Source organism: Lemur catta, chromosome 3 (genome assembly GCF_020740605.2).
Source record: "Lemur catta isolate mLemCat1 chromosome 3, mLemCat1.pri, whole genome shotgun sequence".
Taxonomy (NCBI): domain Eukaryota; kingdom Metazoa; phylum Chordata; class Mammalia; order Primates; family Lemuridae; genus Lemur; species Lemur catta.
This window is the reverse complement of record NC_059130.1, coordinates 35,912,386-35,936,021: the sequence shown is the minus strand read 5'-3', so window position 1 is coordinate 35,936,021 and position 23,636 is coordinate 35,912,386. Positions and strand designations below refer to the sequence as shown.

At 33.2% G+C, this 23,636-nt stretch overlaps 1 protein-coding gene across 4 annotated transcripts in view; it reads left to right on the top strand.

The window, feature by feature from the left end:
* CEP350 (centrosomal protein 350) overlaps positions 1 to 23,636 on the top strand; it is a 167,309-nt gene that overhangs the window by 111,643 nt on the left and 32,030 nt on the right. For 3 of the 4 annotated variants that reach the window (XR_006734080.1, XM_045547232.1, XM_045547233.1), the window contains 5 exons: positions 199 to 356; positions 7,353 to 7,475; positions 8,597 to 8,796; positions 15,994 to 16,205; positions 18,944 to 19,088. Coding sequence is in view for 3 of the 4 variants with exons in the window: in XM_045547232.1 (XP_045403188.1) it covers positions 199 to 356; positions 7,353 to 7,475; positions 8,597 to 8,796; positions 15,994 to 16,205; positions 18,944 to 19,088 (838 nt within the window). In the remaining variant the exon portion in view is untranslated. The remainder of the gene's footprint in view (positions 1 to 198; positions 357 to 7,352; positions 7,476 to 8,596; positions 8,797 to 15,993; positions 16,206 to 18,943; positions 19,089 to 23,636) is intronic. The other variant, XM_045547234.1, reaches the window with a different exon arrangement.

The following is a 23,636-nucleotide window of genomic DNA, read 5'->3' as shown; positions in this document are numbered from 1 at the left end:
TGTATATATTTATATATGGTGATAAAATATACATAAGATAAAATTTACTATTTTAACCATTTTTAGTGTGTGATATGTTTTATCCTTTAATAAATGTCTTATTTTCAACATTACATTGTTTTGAGGATAAACTTAGTGTTTAAGATAACTTCAAGATCCTTTTAAAGTCCAGTAAGATTTTGCTTCTTTTTGTCACAGGACTCTCATAGTGATGATGATACAAAGGATAATAAGGCAACTAGTCCTGGTCCAACTGACTTGGAGACCCGTAGTCCTTCTCCCATCTCAATTTCCAGCAGTGAAACTAGCAGTATTATGCAGAAACTGAAGAAAATGAGAAGCCGGATGGATGAAAAGTAATTCATTTTTACAAATATCGTCTGTTTAGTTACCTTGAAAGTAGTAGCAACAAATATTTTTAATATATTGAGGCAAGAAAATATTTTATGGATTCAGTAGCATTTTAGCAGAAGTATTAGATCAACTTAGAAGTCAACTAATTGTGTATCTTATTTGTAAGACAATTTTTCTCATTTTAATACAGACAGGTTTCTTATTAAAAAAAACAAAACAAAAAAAACCCCGAAGTAGTATTTGCATGTGTTCCCATGACAGTGTTTTCTAAGGACATGTCTACCAACTTGGGGGAGCGATTAATGGTACATTCTGATATCTCATCCTGTGACTCTCTGGTGGCTCTCAGGCTTATCCAAATAGAAGAGTGAAATTTTAACCTCATGAATAGGTATGAGTTGCTCAGCTGAAACCAGAAAGGCTGAAATTCTCCTGGGATGTTGAATGATTTGGCAGTCTAACATTGTTCTAAAATCTTACAAAGAATTATTTCTTAAAGATGCTTAAAGAAAGCTACTTCTGCTTAGATGTAGCTCAGTTGTACATCACCTTTGACCATATAAAATGATGTTTATGTGAGAGTTTACTTTGAGGAGTATATATTTAATTAAATATGGTTATGAATTAGCTGCTTATGGACTCTATCCTTGCCTCTATAACCCCTATCTATCCCACAGCTAGCTTCCTTGAAATACATTATATATAGAAAAGAGAGACATTAGAAACTGTTGTTGACTGTCATTTTAAGTTAGCAATTTGAATCACAGATTAAACTTAAATTGTATCTTGATATCTTTTGGCAGTGTACTACACATCAGTAAATATAATGATGCTTTATATTTACATGTGACACCAATGTATCAATTAATTAGTTTTAGAATTGTCAAAAAGTTGTAAACAAAACCCTTACTTTCTGTAGGTGCAGTTATATTATTGTATTGGCACTATATTGTAAGAAAGCCATTTTGTAACTTGAAAATACCTAAATTGATTATGAAAATAAATTTATAAAAATAAAAGGAGGTGAAGCCAAATATTTCCAAATATGTGAATATTCCTTTTGGATGATTTCCATGAGATAGACTAAGTATGGCTTCTTCAAATAGGAATTTATTGAAATTTACCTTTTTTTTTTCCTGAAAAAATTTTCCAGTAGCCTGTGTAGGCATGGTGTATTGCTCCAGGGATCTTTGAATTAAAAATTAGAATAATCTCTCATAAATTTTCATCACTGATTCAACATTTTATATCTGTTTCCAAATGTCTTTGAATGGTAAGTGTTGAGGGGAAGACAGTTTGACAGTGATTTCTTCATTGATCCCTTGCTCTTCTATTTCACTAAGATCTTCATTGCCAGTCTGTAAGAATATTCTAATAATTTAATCACATCTGTAGGAAAAACTGCTAAGCCTAGTCTCTTTGTGGGGTCAATCAGTTTCTGTGGCGTTTATTTCAGATTTGCTTAAAGCTTTAAAAATCCTAAATAACAAATTCAAGTTTCTATTTATTGCCTTCATTCCAGATTTTGTTAGTTGTTGCCATAGATTCCAAAATATTAATCACATAGAATTTTTGTATTATTGCTTTACCTTCCCTTATCAACTGCCGCAGTAGACTTTTGAGAAATTTGTTAAGGAGAATAGCCCTTGGAGCACAGTGTCTTCTTGATCTGTTGTTTGAGGCAATTGCAGTTGTGCTTGTGGGCAGTTATGGCAAAGAAGTGTTTGGAGGATGGTGCTGAAGTTTGAGGATGTGAGAGTAGTTTCCAAAATTAGTGATACATTAATAAGGAAGATTATTACGCACTCTTTTTTTGGAAAGCAGCTATGCTCACCACCATACCACCAACACTTGGTGCTACACTATTTTTTGATCTCTGGAACAAAGTAATGTGAAAACTAGCTTTTAAATACCATTTATGTTACCAAAGCTTTAGAATTAGATCTCCTTCAGTGATTTTGGAGTGTCAGCTTAATAAATAGGGAGCTGATTAATTTTGCAGTCATTTGCTACAGTAAACACTAAACACCTAACAACAAAATCATTTGAACCTTTGCCACTTTGTGACCAAGAGCTATATTTGTTTGATAGTTTTGCAAAGGTAGTCAGTCCTTTTTTATTGATATAAAACAACTGTGAAAGAGCAGTCATCCTCAATAAGTTTAGCTAACTTTTAGAGGGAACCTTTTCATTATATGTCATTGCTTATTGTTAACTCTCTGAACTCTGATTTTATAACAGATATTTTTCTGAAGTGATTATACCATTCTTGGCTACAGTGAAACATTTCCTTTTGTAAGGTTTCACTGAGACAACAATGCCTTAGTTAAAATTTATATTTCCAGAGCTCCCCTCCACCCCAGCTCCATTCCTCCTCCTTTCTCTCCTGTCCCTGCTTTCCTCCAAAACCAAACCAAAACAAAACAAAAAATTTATATCTCTAATATATCGCTTTTCACTTTTCTTGACCTCTTTATTGAGTTGACGTTTTATGAAAAATTTTCATTTCTCAGTACAGTAAAAAGCAAAAAAAAAATCAAAATATGAAGGACAATAGTAATAATGAAAACATGTTTGTAGAAGACACACAGCAGATCTAAGCCACAGATTGAATAGCCTTCAGTGTTTTTGGTTTTATTGATAAAGGCAATCTGAATTTTGTTTATTACCGTGAGGGACATTATAATAGAAGTGGATTGCCTACAATCATGAAACAGATATTCATGAAAAAGCAGCATGCAATTGACTCTTCCTGTTATTTTGCCAATTCCATATCCGAAAAATTGTTTACTGAGCAAATGAAACACGGAAAGAATGGTGTTATCTTCATCTTCAAGTGTTGCATTACTTAAAATAGAACACGGTACACTTTTCTTTCAATTGTTAACAGTAGCTTGTTTTTCCATATTATGTATTAATTATACACTTACTCCCTTAGCAATTATTTATTAAATAATGTGTGACTATGCTAGGTTCTGAGGGATATGAAGATAAATATAAACCCTGTCCTCAAAGAGCTTAGAGTCTAGATGGAAAAAAGAATGACTGGCAAGTTCATTGAGAGTCAAGTATCTGGAGCAATTTTTAAGGAAGTTCAGAGGAGAAAGAGAAATTTTTCCTCATAGGTGTATATAAATGAAATTTTTACAGATAAGTGTTGAGTGTTAAATATACTTTTTTTTTTTTTTTAAAGAGATGAGGTCTCACTATGTTGCCCAAAATGGATTTGAACTCCTGGACTCAAGTGATTCTCCTGCCTGAGCCTCCTGAGGCAGTTAAATATACTTTTGAATTAGGAAGTACTTTCTAGCATAAGAAGCAGCAAAATAAAAGTATATAGTTATTTTTTGGTTTTATCATTCATTGGAGACCAAGGTTGTGTGGATAAGTGAAGCCTTTAAGCATGAAACATCTTAAATATTCCTTTACACCTCCCAGTTTGCTTAGAAAACTGTTAAAGGAGCAAAACTAACTTATTTGGTTTTAAATAATTAATCAAAAAGTTAAGCAAATAAATATTTTATGACATTGCTCTGTCTAAAAGTATTTATGGTATTATCTGATCAATATTAAAATCTTCACCATTAATCTGAGTTTAAAAAATGAAGGATTTTTAAGGGAAGGCTTTTGATATTCCATTAAAGAAGACATTTCAATTAGAATTATTTAAAATAATTTATTAAATATCATTGCCTTAAATTAAATGTAATTTTCTTAGAAAAGGTTCTCGTCTAAGTGTAGTAGCTGGATAAATGCTGATAGTCTGATACTGTGTTTTTATTTTCTACAGTTCTAGGTCAGGAATAATGTACTGTGTTATTTTGTTTATGTAGGTATATGCAAATTATTAGACAATTTTAAGTAATAGAATTGATTTTGCTGTAGAGACCTAAACTGCATTTTCTTTTAGGTTGGTGCTATCTATATCCCATTTATCTTCCTCTTTGAATATTATTAAAGATGCTAAAATGCTAGAAAGAATTAATCCATTAAAAAATTTAAAGCACTGTTTTGTTTTTACTTATAACAGTAATAGAATTAAAGAATTATAGATCCAGAAGGAATAAAATAATTTAAGTTATTAAGTTTTTGGTTTTTTTTTTTAAGCGTGAAAAGTAGTGTTTTAGTGTAACTGGTCTCAGTAGTTTGGAGATGCATAGCATTACATAAGGAATTATTAATATAAGGAAGCAGCAACAATTTTCTTCAAGATCAGTGCTAAATAGAACAGTGATTCTTAATTTGAGGGAGATCTTGGATTTGCTTCTATATCAGATGAATGTTATAGGACCTTGCCTTAGAAAAATGCGTATACACATGCATACAGTTTTGCATGCAATTCCAGAGGGTTCATGAACCTCTTGGCATACCAGTGGAGTAATTAATGATAATGAAGCATAGTAATAACCTAAACAAATATAGAATTGTAGATGATCTTTTGTGACGCTATTAAGATTTTGTTTTAATATCTTTCAAAATCAAAGGATTTTAGACTTAGAAGTTTCATTTAAAATTTAAATCATAATTTTGTTCTTTTAAATTATAGCATGATTTTATAATTTGTTGGGATAGAATCCACAATTGTATTAACTCAGTGGGAAAAAATTGTTATTTATGTCACATGGTCTAAGAGTGTGTTTAGGTATAAAGGAAAGTGGGAGAAGGAATCATAACGTATTAGTAACTAGAAGGGTTCCTAGGGAAGCCATTGAGTATAGTCCCCTTGTTTCACATGAAGAAAAGGAGGCCCCCAAAGATTAAGTAATTTGCCCCAGGTCACACACATAGCAGAATGGCAGGCCTAGAACTAGAACCTTGCTCCCTAAACTTCAGCCAGCTAAAGTTAAAGTTATGTTAGCTTATCTACTTTCAGCCTCAGATTTTTTAAAAACTACTTTGATGACTTAAAGTTATCTTCAGTAGAAACTGATCCTTCTAAATATTTGTTGAAACTAGAAAAGTGCTAGATGGCTGATTACTGGAGTTAAATAGCTGTACAGGACAAGTTTAGAGTATGAAAGTGAGACTTTGAAAGTGAATTGATTAATTCCTTAAGTTCAAACATTCATTATAGGAACATAATGATTTCCATACTAGATTAAATCTATTATTAGCATTTTCTATTCATAGGCATTTATGTCTCCTTCATTCACAAATTTTATTTCTTGCCTGTGTAGCATCTTGAAGGATTAACTCCACTGTGAAGTATTGCTTTTTTATCTGAATAAAAATCTTTATTCCGTTTTTAAAAGGCATTCTTTAGTTCTAGAATGTTTTTATATTAAATAAGGAACATGTTTCTGGGAAGTTCTAACTTTAAGTTAAACTTTTCTTACACTATTTCTTAAGCTATTTTATTTTCATTTTCTGTTAGCCATTTCTTTTGTACCTCATTGCTTAACTAGAGCTTTTGAATATGCTTAATCTTTATAAATAAAAAATAAATCTCAGTTCTTGTTCTAATAGAGAAAATTATTCTCTGTATTGAGCTGTGTAAAAATTATATATTGTATATTTTGACAGTTTATTTCACGTTTCAATATTATTTTACTTTTTGTACTAGGTCATGCATGCATTTAGCAGTTACACACTTAAGAGGGTGGGTGATATTTAAATGTTATGAACAGATTTTTTTGAACCTTTTGCCAAGTACATTTGTCTTTGTATAATATTTTGATAATTGACATCAAAGTAAGTTTATTATACATTCATAAAGAATGGCAAGGAAGATTGCAGTGTCTTACTCAGATTTCACAAAAATTTCACTGAAGTTCCTTGAACTTCAGTGCAGAAAATCAAGGCAATCCAGATATGAGTGTGCCTGTGTATGTAAGTAGATGAAGGGAAGATGAAATACTTTGTTATATGTGGAGAAACAGACATTAAAATAGTCTATTATCTAAAGATACACGTAGGCAAGATTATACATACTTTTTAAAATTCAAATGAGTGACTAGATTTATACCTAGATTTTCTCACTTCTGTGACATATTGATATTACTCCTTGCCGTTCCAAGGCAATAAATGTTGCCTTGATCTATAAGTTATTGTTGTGTGCATGTGAACAGGAGCATGCTCTGTCAAAGAGAATTAACCTTTCCAAACTGTTACTAGACTTGTTTATCCATAGATGTGTGTGTGTATATATCCATATGTATATATACAAGACCTATTTACTATTCCAAAAGAAGCAAAATTTGTGGGTTTATTTTTCTGCCCTTATAACTTTAATATGAAATTTTTTTCTTACCTTTAACCTTATTGATTGAGCTGTCTACAACTTTTTTTTTAACTGTCAGTATTTATTGGGACTAGCTTTTACTTTATTCTTAATTATGTATCCTGATATTTTATAGAATGGGTATTATATTTCAATGTTATTATTAATATTTAATGGGCCTTTGTTAGGTATAAAGCAAGATATTTCCAGTAGGTCCTGTTAGCAGTAAGTTTTATGTTATAGAGGTGAACAAGGTATTTTTCTATAAATCAATTATTAAATTATATTATTTTCAAACTAGATTGTGATGGTAAGGTTAAATAAGGCAAATGTAGTACTTTTAAAATTTAATTTCAAGCTTAAAATACATGACAAGGTACAGATATAAAAATCACTTGCTCAGGATTGCATATATATGTAGAGTTGCTGCTATACTAGGTTCATGGCCATAATTGTATTCTCTGTTAAAGTTTATTTGAGAACGTATTTAGCCCCACAATATACTTCTCACAAACAAGTGAATTTAACTGAAAATATAGATGATGGTTAAGCAACATTTGAGAAGAAAGGCATGTTTATTCAGAAATCATTGGTAAGATCTATAAAAGTACATGTTTTCTTGTGTCACACAGAATATAACACTTGCTTTAACTGAGTAGCTTATAATGTTATTCAGGAAGCATGTTAAAAGTTCTTCACTCAGCTCTTGTGCTTTCCCTTCCTCATTCTTTCTGCCTCTTGATCTCTTGGTTTTAAAATCTTCCTCCTTATTTTGTAGACACTGCTCTCCTGTTCACTACTTCTTCTCTGTCTTTACGTCTCATCACTGGGCCTCTCTCAGTGTCTGTTTTCCCAACCTTCATCCCAAATTCCAGCTGTATATCTACAACCAGTTGGTCAGGTAACTTTGCGCCTTTTTCAGTGCACTCTTTGATAGAGCATGCTCTGTTCTTTTTGTTTGTTTTGTTTGCTTTTTTTTTTTTTTTTTTTACCACTCTCTCTCTCTCTTTTTTTTTTTTAATAGCCTGGAAGCCTCTTGTCAGATGTCCCATAGATTTTACCCTTTTGTTTCACATTAATTTGACATGATGATTGCTCAATAAGTAGAGTGACAGTTCTTGTGCTTTTTAGTAAGTGTTTGTGGAATGTGTGAATGCATTTTTGTTGGTTAGCTACCGCTGTAGATATAACACCTGTAATATGAGTAGCCCACCTTTTATTTAGTTGTGGCATCTGCATTTGAAGAGAATTTTTTTAGTAACCTCCAAATGGAATAATTTCTCCTAACCCTTTGGGCCTAAGATATGATTGGCTATTTAAGTTCAGAGATCAGATTAAATTGAAAAATTTGAGGCATTTGATGCATCCTTTTATTCAAGTAAATAAATAGTTATGTTTATATGCATAATACATGTAACTGTGGTGCTTAGTGTTCTCTCCGTTAAAAAAAGATTTATCACCTGATATTGCATCTCTTAAGTAATGGAAACCAAATTCACTAGACCTGAAGCAAAGCTAGACAGAATTTGAAAATAAAAGTGAAAAAGGGACATGAACATGTTTTTTGTTTGCTTGCTTGTTTTGGGGCTTTGGGGTTTGTTTTTTGTTGTTGTTTTGGTCTTTGTTGTTTTGGGTTTTGTGTGTTTTCTGGTCTGAGCCTTCAAAATAAATTCCTTACATCTTGTGTTATAGAAAAGAATAACCTATGAAAAATGCATATATAAGTTAAGTATTAATCTTATCAGTTATGATTGTCTAGATTTTCTGAAGATTTTTTTCTGCATTTACCGCTGTTTTTCCTTTGCTAATCTTATAAACCATTATAAGTAAAACATAGATTTTCTTTTCATTTTCTGAATAAGTTGACTCATGAAAGCTTCTATTATCTCAAACTTTTTTCAAAGAAAATGTGAATGTTCTTCTTTTGCACAGCTTGTTGATAAGGTGATCAGTGGTAGGGCTCTCAAAGTGATCTCTCCCTATAGGTTTGTTGTCTCACTATTCTTCATGGTGTGACCATAGGTTTCTGACAAAGCGAGAGCAAAAACTAATGCAACGGCGACAACATGCAGAGGAGCTCCTAGAATGGAAGCGACGTTTAGATGCAGAAGAAGCAGAAATTCGTCAGATGGAAAAACAAGCTTTGGCTGCCTGGGATAAAGAATTAATAAAACCCAAAACTCCTAAGAAAGAACTGGAGGACCAGAGAACAGAACAGAAAGGTAATAAATACTAACTCTGTTCAGACTACAAACTAAAGCCTAACATAATTGAAAGATTTCTTTCATTGCTTTTAAAAATGTGAATGCCTAAGGGTGAAGAAGGCAATACATCTACAAATGTCATAATTAGAAAGATAAAAAAATTGTAAATAACTTTATGCCAATACACACTTGAAAACTTAGAAGAAATGGCAAATTCTTCTGAAAAATACAACTTTCCAAAGTTTGCTCAATAAGAGAGGCCGGGAGCTGTGGCTCATGCTTATATTCCTAGCACTCTGGGAGGCCAGGGTGGGAGGATTGCTTGAGCTCAGGAGTTCACCCTGTCTCTACCAAAAAAAAAAAAAACAAAAAAAGGAAAAAAACCAGCCGGGCTTTGTATCACGCTCCTGTAGTCCCAGCTACTGGGGAGGCTGAGGCAGAAGGATCACTTAGAGCCCAGTAGTTGGAATTTGCAGTGAATTTTCTTAATTTCTAGAAAAAAAATTAAAAATTAAAAAAAAAAAAATGCTAAGAGACTTTCTGGTTCTGTGACCGTTAAAGAAATTGTACTCCAGTAGCTAAACATCTTTTCACAGAGACCTACTCTGGCTTCACCAGTATACTAGACATTCAAGAGGGGAAAAAAATCTAGTGTTATAATTCTTTACTTTTCCATAGAATGGAAAAAGAGAGGCATTTCTCAACTCATTTTATGAGGCTGCTATATAAGTTTGATACTAAATCCATAAAAGGACAGTATCAGAAAGGAAAAGGCCAATCTTACCTATCCTAAATTAAATACTAGCACACCAAATTCAGCTATATTTGCAAATCTAATATTTCATGACCAAGTGGGATTTAGCATACATTAAAAAATTAATAATGTGGTGAATTACCTTTTACAGATTAAAGGAGAGACGTTACATGACTGTCTCAATGGATTTAGAAGAGGCATTTGATTAAATTTAAAAAGCATTTGTGATAAAACAAACTTCAGCTCAAAGTAACCATAGAAAGGAACTTTCTTTACCCAATAAAGGGTATATATTAACAAAAATAAAAAACTAACCCTATAACAGATACCATACTTAATGATAAAACATAGAAAGTTTTTCCTTTGAATTTAGAAATAAAACAAAGATGCTCATTTTCACCTCTTCTGTTCAGCATTGTGTGGAGGTCCTAGACAGTTCATTAAATCTAGAAAAAGAGTTAAAAGCCATAAGGAGTGAGAAGAAGCATCAAAATTCTCATTATTTACAGTTAATAAAGCCATGCATGGAGAAAATCCAAAATTTACATGTCAATTATTAGAATATAATAAATGAGTTTAGCAAAGTTGCTCATTATAAACCCCAAAATACAAAACTCAATTGCATGTCTATAGACCAGCAAAAATTGGTTAAACAAATCTAATTTTTAAAAAAGATACAAATGGAAACAAAATATAATAGAAACAAAAATATGAAGTACATGGGAATAAGTTTAACCAAAAAGGTACAAGATCTTTATAGAGGAGAATTTAGAATTTTATTGGGAGACATTACAGAAAACCAAAATAAATGGAACATTACTCTGTATTCACAGATAGATTCAGTGTCAGAAGATGTTAAATCTCCTTGGAATAATATGTTGATTCAAGACAATTTAAATCAGAAACCCATCAAGGTTTCTTTGTAGGGTTTAACCAGCTCGTTTAAAAATTTATATGAAAGAGCAAAGGACCAAAAGCAAAGATACTTCTAAAGATGAACCACAAAATGTGGGAACTTACTTTACCAGATATCAAGATTTCTAAAGGTACAGTGATTAAAACAGTAGTGATAATATTTTGCAAATAGATAGATAAATAGATTATGAAACAGCCCAGAAATAGACCTGTGCATCTATGGAAAGTTGACTTACAACACAAGCAACTTTGCAGACCAGCAGAAAAAGGAGGTATTCTCCAGTAAATATTTGTGGGAGGAAAAAATGAGGTTGGATCCCTACCTGACAATATAAAAGATCTGTTCCAAGAGGGAAATAAAAACTGTTATGTGAAGAATTAACACTATGAAACTTTCAGAAGACAATATAAGAGAATATTTTTATGGCACCTAGTGAAGGAAAAATTTCTTTAACATTTTATGCAAAGCAAAAACTGTAAAGTAAAAGATTAATAAATTTGGCTTCAGTAAATTAAGAATTTCTATTCATAATACAACATCAAAAAGTGAAACAACAAAATAAGAGAAGATATTTATAACACATATGACTAACAAAGCAATAGTATCAAGAATATATAAGCAGGATGGGTACGATGGCTCATACCTATAATCCTAGCACTTTGGGAGGATGAGGCAGGAGGATCACTTGAGGCCAGGAGTTGGAGACCAGCCTGGGCAACATAGTGAGACCCTGTCTGTACAAGAAATAGAAAAATTAGCCAGGCATAGTGGTGCACATGTTTAGTCCTAGCTACTTGGGAGGCTGAGCCAGGATGATCACTGGAGCCAAAGAGTTAGAGGTTGCAGTGAACTATGATCATGCCACTGCACTCCAGCCCAGGTGACAGAGCAAGACCTTGTCTCAAAAAAATAAAAATAATAATTAAAAATATTAAATAAAAAATTAAAAAAAATATATGAGCAACTCCTATAAATCAATAATAAAATGATAACCACGTAAAAATTAGAAGAATAGACAATTCACAAATGAAGAACTCCAAATGGTCAATAAGCATAGTCAATGGTTTATGAAAAGATGCTCAACTTCATTAGTAATCAGGGCTTGAAAACCATAAAGAGATACAGGTTGAGTATTCCTTATTCCAAATGCTTAGCACCAGAAGTGTTTCAGATTTTTTTTTTTAATTTTAGAATATTTGCATTATACTTACCAGTTGAGCATCCCAAATCCAAAATTCTGAAATCCAAAATGCTCCAGTGAGCATTTCTTTTGCACATTTTGTCATCACTCAAAAAGTTTCAGATTTTAGATCATTTCAGATTTTGGATTTTCAGATTGGTATGCTCCACCTGTATTATTACACATCCTAAGGCTTCTGGAACAAATTACCACAAGCATGGTGGCTTAAGAAAAACCAAAAATGTATTCCCTCAGTTCTGGAGGCCAGAAATGCAAAATCAAGATGTTGATACACCTGCATTCCCTCTGAAAGCTATAAAGGACAATCTATTCATTCTTTCTTCCACCTTCTGGTAGCTACTGGCATTCCTTGTATGTGCATAACTCCAGTCTCGCCTGGCCTTCTTCTCTGTCTCTCTTGTCTCTCATGGGGAGACTTGTTATTTTATTTAGGGCCCACTCAAATAATCTAGGATGATTTCATCATGAAATCTTTAACTTATTTAATAGTTACATCTGCAAAGACCTCTTTTCCAAGTAAGATTACATTCACAGGTTCTAGGGCTTAAGATGTGGAATACCTTTTTTGGGGCTACCATTCAAGCCACTACAATATCCACCAAACCTGTTGGTATATAGATGGAATGAAGAACTTCTGGTATAAGTGTAAATTGTTAAACCTAGGTTAGAAGACATTTTGACAATAAAATAAATAATAAAAATAATAAAAGTGAAGATACAGGCCGGGCGCGGTGGCTCACGCCTGTAATCCTAGCTCTGGGAGGCCGAGGCGGGTGGATCGCTCGAGGTCAGGAGTTCGAGACCAGCCTGAGCAAGAGTGAGACCCCGTCTCTACTAAAAAAATAGAAAGAAATTATCTGGCCAACTAAAAATATATATACAAAAAAATTAGCCGGGCATGGTGGCTCATGCCTGTAGTCCCAGCTACTCGGGAGGCTGAGGCAGTAGGATCGCTTAAGCCCAGGAGTCTGAGGTTGCTGTGAGCTAGGCTGATGCCACGGCACTCACTCTAGCCCGGGCAACAAAGTGAGACTCTGTCTCAAAAAAAAAAAAAAAAAAAAGTGAAGATACATATATCCTATAATTCAGCAGTTCAGCTGTTTCATTCCAGGTGTACATCTATTCAGTGGTACTTAAAGTATAGTCCATGAAACCCTGGTGGAGTCTCTGAGATCCTTTCAGGGGATCTAGGAGACAAAAATTATTTTTGTAATAATACTTATGTATTATTTGCCTTTTGCCTTGTGTTGACATTACATTGATGGTGCAAAAGCAAATAAAACTGCTGGTGCCTTAATATGAATCAAGGCAGTGGCACCAAACTATACCAGTAGACGTATTCCTCACCACCCTGCACCCATAACAAAGACACGTGACTTTTATGGAAGAATGCCCTTGAATAAGCATTTAAAAACATTAATTTTATTAAATCTCTACCTATGAGTATATATCTCTTTAATATTGTGTGACAACATAGAACATATGCATAAAGCTCTTACATGGGCTGAAACATGATAATTGTCTTGAAGAAAAGCGGTTAATGTGATAGTTTGGATTGCAGATTGAACTAGCCATTTTTTTTTTCATAGACCATCATTTTTGCTTAAGTGACTGGCAAACTGTGGTTTATTCAGACCTGGGTATTTTGCATACAGTTTCTCAGAAATAAGTGAAGCAACCCTAACTCTTCAAGGAAAACAACTAATAGTATTTATTATCCCCTGATAAAATTCAAGCTTTCAAGTGAAAATTAGGATTTTGGAAGTGCTATTTCCCCCACCACGATCTTTACAGCTTCCCAAAATTTCTAAGACTTTCTGATATGATGGATGGTGATATTAACCTAAGTGATCTTTTTATATTCTGTAATGAAATATGTGAGCATTTTGGAAGATCTTCATGACTTGGTGAACCAGTATTTTCCAAATGATGATTTACAAAATCATACATGGTTTGTAAATGATCCATTCAAAGTACAAGATAGATGAATGGATAGTTCATTGATACGGTTTCATATTCCACATCACAGCTAATATTTAAGCAACTACCACTTGTCAAGTTTTAATGTAGCATTAGAAAAGAATGTCCACAATTATCTGTAAAGACTATCTGAATACTCTTCCGTTTTCTAACTACATATCATCTCTTTGAGGCCAAATTTTCTACATGTTCTTCAACCAAAACAATATATTGCCACAGTTTAAACACAGAAGCAGATATGAGAATCCACCTGTCTTCGGTTAAGCCAGACATTAAAGATTTTTGTTAAAATGTTAAACAGTTTCTCTCCTTTCACCGAACTTTTATGGAAAATGTGGTTATTTTAAATTTTAAAAAATGTTATTTATGTTAACATATAGGTTTATTACTTTTTTAAAAAATAAATTATTAAAGGTTTTTTCAGTTTTAATTTCTAGCATGGTAAATATTGATACATATAACTATATCTATAACCATGTAAATTAAAGTTCTTTGGGGTCACCAGTCATTTTAAAGAGTGTAAAGGGGTCCTAAGGCCAAAATGTTTGAGAACTTCTGTCAGTTCTCAAACTACTGTTTGAGAACATTAGAGGCACATGAACTAGGTTGCAGTCAGCATTGTTTAAAGTTGGAATAGAATAGAAAACATTGAGGATAAATATTATGGTTAAAGTAAGTCTGAAAGCCACTGGTGTAGAGTACTCCTAGATAGATAGATAGATACGGAAATACAGAGGTATAAATAGATATATAGATATAGGTATATACATATAGATATGTACCTATATACATACAGATATCTACAGATAAATATATATCTATAGTTAGCTAGCCATACTAGGAGATAAATATGGCATTGTTCATAGAAGCAATATTTGAAATAGCAAAAAAAAATCACTTGTTTGTAAGCAGGAGAACAGATAGATGAATTGTGGTATAATTTACATATTATATCATGCTCAATGAAGATGAAAAATAACAGCTATACAAATCAACATACAAGAACTAAAAACAAATCATAGAAGACTACAGGCAGTTTGGTTCCTTTTATAGAAAATTCAAAAGCATGCAAAACTAAATGATATTATTATCTAGCTGTACATGCCAAAGTGATGCATAAAGAAAACCAGTGACACAGTAGATACAGTTTATTTGTAGTCATCCTCTTTTCCTCAATAATTTTTTAGTTTATTCAGCAGAGGCTTACTTGTGTGTCAGCTTTCTTATCCTCATCCGAAGCCTCAACATCCTGCTACATACAGATTTCTCCATCTTGGGAGGAAATTTAAGAGGACCTGGAAAAGAGACTCATTTGTTCTGGTGGTACAGGACTCAACTTTTCAGATTTCATAATGGGCTATAATAGAAAGAGAAAACATTTCTAATTTTGGCTAGAAGGCAAATCAAGAATAGCTTTCACTGTTCAAGCCTGTATTTGTTAGGAACTGTTTGCTTACTTAATTGTGGAAAGTGTTGGATAAATGTGATAAAACAAAGGCTGTTTCAGTATAATGTTTACACTTGATCTTAACCAAAAGCCTGACAAGCGATTCAGTGTAATTTTTAATCTCACCAAATATAGCTTAAGAATAGTTAATAAGGTAAACTGATATAAGGAAGAGAAAAAAGTCAAGAAAAAATACATTATAATAAAATAAATGATAGTGTACTCATTAAGTACGTTGCTGCCATAGATAAAGCTGATTCTGACTAAGCAAAAAAGTAACTTATTAAGGGATATTCAGTGGTTCACAAAATCTTTGAGATGACTGGAGACTAAGCTGCATGCTAAGAGTGTTATTGTAGAGTATGTGTTATCATCTTTTCCAAGTAATGCCAAATTGTTTGGACCAATTTCTACTCCTAAAGGAATATATGAGAGTAATAACTGCTCTGCATCCTCACACTTTCCTGCTGGGTGGTAAAAGGTTATCAGAGACGTGACCATGCCAAGGAAGTCGAGAAAGAATTGGCAGCATTGGATTTAAATAGCACAGAGGTACTGGGCAGGAATTGGGCAGTCTTGCTCTTGAATATATACCATCTGAATCTATAGTGCAGCAGCAGCCAGCAAGTCCAGATCACAGTATACTTACTGCAGAAATGGTTTTTTCACAGGAACTGGATTGTCAGTCACTATCATTGCTGATTATGTGTGGTAGATATCTTCCTTCACTTGGCATCAGCCAAAATTCTTAATTAGACTGACAGACTTTGTAGTAAATGTTAAGTGGCATTATGAAGAAACTATAGCTAAATGCAAGTAGTGAAAATATGCTAAAAACAAATGTAAAGTGTTAATAGTTTAATTTTCCCATTGACCAAGATTGTATATTTTTTCTTGTTTTCACCCTTTCTTTCTAGAAATAGCAAGTGAAGAGGAATCTTCAGTACCTTTCTACTCTCACCTAAACAGTGAAAGCTCTATTCCAGAAGAATTGGGCAGTCCTGCTGTTGAATATATACCATCTGAATCTATAGTGCAGGAGCAGCCAGGGAGTCCAGATCACAGTATACTTACTGAAGAAATGGTTTTTTCACAGGAACTAGAATCCTCTACCACTCCTAGTAAACATGTAAGTTAATGTATATCTTAAAGATTCTTTAGAAAAAAGTATATTATTAGCAGTTATTTGTTGCTGTTAATGACAGCATTATCACCCATACTTGTAACATCAGAATATAACATTTGAATAGAGATAAAACTTTCCATTGACTAGTGTAGATTTATAAATATATAAATTATAGCTTTAATGGCAGTTATAAAATTATATGCTTCAAGTCTATTAATATTGAGGAGATAGGAACTTCTAAAGTCTTTAGTAAAGATAATTTATAGGAAGAACACAAGTTATTTTTGACATTTGTGTTTTGTCACATAACAGAAACAATAAGATCTTAAACCATACCATAGTAACTTTACTATAATTTAGTTAATAACTACTGTGTAACTCATAGTAAAAATAAAAGTAATGGTTTCATCTCTTTAAGGCAGATCTGAAACGGTTATTGATTATAAGTTAGAATCATGGTCATTATTAGAATTAAGAAGATTTTTTTTACATGTTCTTAATTCTGTACTTCATAGAAAAAAAACTATTGATTTTATAAAGTATAGGGAGTCCCTTGGCTACAGACAACCAACTTAATGGTGTTCCGTACTTAACGAACAGGCTCCAAGGCTCCCCATAAGGAGACTTTATAATTAAGTAATTAAATTAATAATTCGGGAACTAGTTTCTTCCACACATGTAAACAAACCCGCATGGCATAAGCAGTTCTTGGGCACAGCATCTTTATACCAGCAGCTAGTCTCATTGTTTATACAGTTGCTTACACACATGCATCACTTTCATCTTAACATTTTTATTTGATTTTTGGAGTCTGTGTTTATCCAGATGACCATGCCTCCAAAGCAAAAGTCCACTGCAAGTCCAGGTGAGCCTGCAGCGAAGGGGGGAAGGGTGATTACAATGGAAACAAAAGTAGAAGTAAATAACTAAGCATTGGGAGAAAGGCCAGATGCCTTCATTGAGAAAGCATTAGGCTTTAGTCACTAGACTATCAGAACAATTATAAAGGATAAAGTGAGAATAATGGAACATGTGAAAGACAGTTCTCCAATGAAAGCATCAGTTATTACTGAGCAGTGTAGTGGATTAATTATTGAAATAGAAAGGTCATTATTGATTTGTTTAGAAGACCAAAATAAGCATAACATTACTGTTAGTGTAGCATTGATGCAACATTAGGTGAATGTTAACCTTTATTATTCTTTTTTGAAATTTCTCCTATCTAAACTTTTTGTATGAGTTTGTTTTTATGTTCTGTTTGTTTGAACTAAAAGAAAGAGCACAATAGTTTCTGTAGCTTATTATTACAGTACAGGGGTATTATTATTGTTACAGTATTACACTGTATTATTATTGCCACATATGGGACATTATAGTATTGTTGTTATTATTATTACTGTATATTCCCTGTTCATGAGGGATCTGCGTTATATACAAATCCAACCTAAAGACATTCTCAGAAACTTATCTTGTCCATAATCCAGGGACCACCTGACTATCAAGTAATTAGCATAACAATATTAAACATTTAGTGAACACCGACATTGTTAAAGCCTGTTTATGTTTAAAAAAACAAAATCTACGTAAATTCCGAATGGAATATCCTTTGTTAGAGTCTTCATTTTGGGGCAAGTGAAGAATTAACTGTACTTCCTCTATTGAAAAAAAATCAGATTCATGTGTGTTACAGAACCTAAAAGATTTAGAAGAAAAACCTTTTTTGTTCAATGAAGAGCCTGTTCCATATTATGTTGAAAATATCCCATGTCTTTGTGCACATACTTGAAATCAGTGTTTTTAGATTATAAAAGACTTATAATTATCATGTTAGTGGTTTCTTATTTATTATGTGATAAAACTAGGCCTGTATAGATAATTTTCTTGTAGCATTATCTATTATTAATATGTAAATTCCTACCTTCCAAGAATTTACAACCAAACTGTGCATTTTGACACATTCTTATTAACTTATTAATTTTCACAAATTGATTAGATTTTACCTAGCATCATTTTTGAGGTTCAGGATAGCCACAAACTGATTGAATACTAAAAATTAGGTTTTTTTCTCACATGAAAGAAAATACATCTAGGATATCCAAACTAGTATATTTTAAAGTGGTTTTTATAATAAAAGGTAATATTTATTGACTGTTTACTTACCAAGTACCAGATAGTATATTAAATGCCTCACATGGATTATCTCATTTAATCATCAAGACAGTTGTATAAAGTAGAGACTGTTCTAGTCCCCACTCTAAAGATTAGTAGGCTAGGAAACTTGCCCAGAGTCACAGGGATAGGAAATGATGGTCACTAGGAATCAAATCGGGCATTCTCACTTCCACTTCATGTCCAGGTAGAAATTTTGTCTTTTGTAATGATCTCTTGTGGGCAGTCTTCTTATGCTCTGTTTTCTTCTTTCCTCCCTCCCTCCCTCCTATGAAAGTAGTACATATTTAGTATTTTTAAATTAGAAGAATGGGGGGGGTAAATAGTGGTGATATAACAGCTACTTTTAACTTATTATAAACCTTTATAGAAGCATGCTCTTTTATAACTTTTTTCCTATGTTTTTAAAAATATATATCCTTTGTATATTAGTAAATTTTTTTCACTCATGTCCTAGAGTTATTTAAAACTCTTTGTAAATATTACCTTTAATTAGCTAGTATCTCAAATTTTAAATAGAATTTTACAACTGTATCACAAAATAGTTCCCATTTGGTTTTCTGTTTCAACAGTCACCTCCCAAAAGCTGCACATCTGTGTCAAAGCAGGAGTCTAGCAAAGGAAGTCATAGGACTGGAGGACAATGTCGTCTACCTTTCAAGTCCCATCAACACTGTAATAGTTGGTCAGATGAGTCATTGTCTATGACACAGTCAGGTAAGACTAATAATGAGGAGTTTATTTTCTTTTTACTGTTTTTGAATTCCTCTTTAATAAGCTTTGTCTAACCATGTGCTAGTACACTGTTCTCCTTTGTTGTATTCATAAAGGCTTTATAAAATCAAGATTAAATCATATAATTCTTTTCTTTTCTTTTTTTTCTTTTTAATTCTTTGCTTTTCATATAATTATTTCCCTAATTTCACAAAATATGACAAACTATTATATTTTCATACATTAATGGACAGTATTTTTTTTTTTTTTTTTGAGACAGAATCTCCCTCTGTCACTCAGGATAGAGTGCTGTGATGTGATTATAGTTCACTGCAACCTCAAATTCATGGGCTCAAGCAATCCTCCATGGCCTCAGCCTTCTGAGTAGCTGGGACCACAGATGTGTGCCACCACGCATGGCTAATCTTTTCTGTTTTTAGTAGAGACAGGTTATCACTCTTGCTCAGATTGGTCTTAAACTCCTGACCTCAAGCATTCCTCCTACCTTAACCTCCCAGAGTGCTAGGATTATAGGTGTGAGCCACCATACCAGGCCAACAGACAGCCATTTTTTTATATATTCATCAAACATTTGTTAAAATATTTTTCTATGTGTCAGGCACTGCCTGTATGTTTCCAAGTACATTTTCTACTCTGTACTTCAATTTGTCATACCAAACAGCACAAATTGTAACCAGACTTTGCCCAGCAGGTCTCTCCTATTAGACTATAAACTAGTGGAGAGGAGGGTGTGTGTTTTCTTAATTGTAGCACCAGGCCCTAGTAGACACTTTACATTGTACATGGTGGGTATTTATTAAATGTTTCTTGAAAAAAATTAATGATAACTGAGGGAGATAGAAGGTGGTAGAGCATGATGGCACAAATCTCAAAGGAGGAAAAGTAGAGAAGTAATAGACTACAAATGGCAATGGGGAGTGTTGTCTATTTTTCCATCACCTCAAGGCATCCTACTGCAAATCTTTGTAGCATATAGATTATGAAAGAATGAATAGCCTCTATCTAAAAGGCTTCAAGGACTTTGACCTTGGGAAGCATATCTAGACAGACAATGCTTGGTTTATGTAGGATTGTGAGGAGGGTTGATACTGTATTGAATATTACCATATTGAGTATATTGCTTTTAGAGCTCATTTTTAGCTTTCTTTGAGAGTAGACATTTAGTAAAGGAAAAGTGAAAAATGTTCTTCTTTTTTTGGTCTTTGATCCTGTGCTGTGCCCTTTTGTTTTCCATGTGTCAGATAATAGTAAATTATGTGATTTTCTCACACCCATATTTATAGAGCTCCTTTATTCTTTGAGTAACTATGTAATATTTCAAAGGGTACATGTACCTTAATTTAACTGTTTTCCTAGTGACTGTTATTTAGATTTTCTCAAAATTTTCACAATAGCAAATAATACTATAATAAACATTTCATATATACATATATGTATATATATACAAACACACATACGTATACAGTCATACATCACTTAACATCAAGGGATATGTTCTGAGAAATTTGTCGTTAGGTGATTTTGTCATTGTGCGAACATCATAGAGTATACGTACACACACCTAGACGGCATAGCCTACTACACACCTAGGCTATATGATATAGCCTATTGCTCCTAGGCTGCAAACCTGTACATTGTGTTACTATCCTGAATACTGTAGGCCATTGTACCACAGTGTTAAGTATACTCGGTATTGTAATCTTATAGGACCACCATTATATATGCAGTCCGTCATTGACTGAATTGTATATGGCATATGACCATATATATATATGTATATATATCAATGATATGAATGATAAAAAGTCTTATTGAATATTTCGGTAGGGAATAGATTCTTAGAATTATTGGGTCAAGCTGGTTTGAAGAAAGTTGTCTTTCATATTTATTTGTGGATAGTTATTTTCATATATTTGCATGTGTGTACTTTGGTGAAAAGTTATTGCCCATGGAATAACGTGTCAGTAGACATAAACTTGATACTTGGAAATACCCAACATGGGTTCTTATCTTGGATCTGTTACTTACTGGTGGCTTTCTTCAGGTTTCTTTCCCATATTGGGTTATCTTTTTTCATCTGTAGCAGTGGAATAATGTTTTAACTCCCTTGCATGAGTTATGCACCAAGGATTAATAATAACATCTGTAAGATACTTTTTTATTGGTAAAACTTACTCAAGAATAAATGGTTTTAGAAAAGCTTGGAGATTTCTAAACTAGTAGAGTCAATCTACCTGTTCATGATGACATCATTATATGATGTCATGTATAGTATTTGTGGAAGTGGTAGTAGAGTTATACCTTTACTTAAATGATGGAGAGTTTGTTATTAACCAAGTTAATACAATCAGTATATGTCAAATAGTTAGAAACTTATTTTTTCAATCAAGTTATTCTGTCCATCAGGTTAGTTTGTCTTGACATGTTTCAACAAACTAATGTAGGCCGGGCGCGGTGGCTCACGCCTGTAATCCTAGCTCTGGGAGGCCGAGGCGGGTGGATCGCTCGAGGTCAGGAGTTCGAGACTAGCCTGAGCAAGAGTGAGACCCCGTCTCTACTAAAAATAGAAAGAAATTATCTGGCCAACTAAAAATATATATACAAAAAAATTAGCCGGGCATGGTGGCTCATGCCTGTAGTCCCAGCTACTAGGGAGGCTGAGGCAGTAGGATCGCTTAAGCCCAGGAGTCTGAGGTTGCTGTGAGCTAGGCTGATGCCACGGCACTCACTCTAGCCCGGGCAACAAAGTGACACTCTGTCTCAAAAAAAAAAAAAAAAAAAAAAAAAAACAAACTAATGTATCATTTGCCTGACACTTCCCATCTCTCCTACCTCAGAAAAAAACTCTACGGTAGAGAATCCCATAAAAATAATGTATTTATCTAGAGAGTTGCTTTGGTGAAAAAAATTACAGAGATTCTCTTAGACGTTACTGATTATAAATACTATGCAGTAATACTAGATGTAGGCAGATATATAATGTATTTCCATTTACACTCTCATAGGCTTTTATTAGTCTCTAATTGCCTTTATTTGTTTGCCTTTGGTTTCTTTAGTACTTAAAAATATAAACATTTCCCAGGGTCTTTCCTCTAAAAACTCCCAAGTTTTTCATCAACTGCTGCTAGATCTTCGCAGCAATAGATGGTAAAGATACTTTTAATTAGAAAATCACTGCTGGCATACATAGTTTTTTAAATAATCACTTTTTGGGCAAAATTGAGACGAAGACTGTGGGAGTATAGTGGTCTCCAAAATTTTATAAAAGTAACATCTCGAGTTTTGGAAGCACATAAATCTTACCAAGCTAAAGAATACAGTTTTAGAGGATCCAAAGTTATGGGTTTATACTTTTTAGAAAGATTATAATTTTTAACTCAGCCTACAATCCTGCTTCTGGTTATTATACTGGAATCATCAGTTGAATCAGTATGAAGCCAGCACCAAGTGTTCAGAACTTTTTAACCCTGAAACCAACTGATTATTTTCTTCAAAATTAAAAGAAAGCATGAGGGATGAGGAAATGTTCAGACGATCTCCTCCTCACCACCACCTTTTTTAGTTTTAAACCAAAAAATACACTACCTAAAATAGCGCTACATAAAAATGTTTGTTTTGTGTTAATATTCCTACCACCATTTAAAAATTATTTTTAAAAATTATTTTTTGACAATAATTTTATATATTTGTCACGTGTAACATGTTTTGAAAAATGTATACACTGTGGAATGGCTAAATCTAGCTAATTACCTCACACAGTTGTTATTATTTGTGGTGAGGACACTTAAAATCTACTCTCTTAGCAATTTTCAAGAATACAGTACATTGTTATTAACTGTAGTCACCTTGTGGTACAATAGATCTCTTGAACTTATTCCTCCTATCTAACTGAAATTTTGTATCGTTTCAACAATTCCCCAAACTCCTGACTCCCAGGCCCCCTGATAACCACCATTCTACTCTTCTGCTTCTACGAGGTCAACTTTTTAAGGTTCCACATATGAGATCATTTGTCTTTTTGTGCCTGGCTTATTTCACTTAACATGATGCCCTCCACGTTCATCCATATTGTTGCAAATGACAATATTTCCTTCTTTTTTAGGGCTGAATAATATTCCTTTGTGTATATATACCACATTTTCTTCATCCATTGATGGACATTTAAGTTGATATGTATATTTTCTAGGCACTGTGCCACATGCTTTGCATACTTTATCTTATTTATTCTTCATACCAGGTCTAGAAATTTGTTATTACTTCATTTTATAAGAGTGTTAGGCCAGGTGCAGTGAGAAATACAAACATTTTGGGAGGCCACAGTGGGAGGATTGCTTGAGGCCAGGAGTTCAAGACCAGTCTGAGCAACATAGGCAGACCCCATTGCTACCAAAAAAAAAAAATAGAAAAATTAGCCAGGCATGGGAGCTTCTGCCTCTAGTCTTAGCTACTTGTGAAGCTGAGGCAGGAGGATCACTTGAGCCCAGGAGTTTGAAGTTGCAGTGAGCTGTGATGACGCCGTTGCACTCTAGC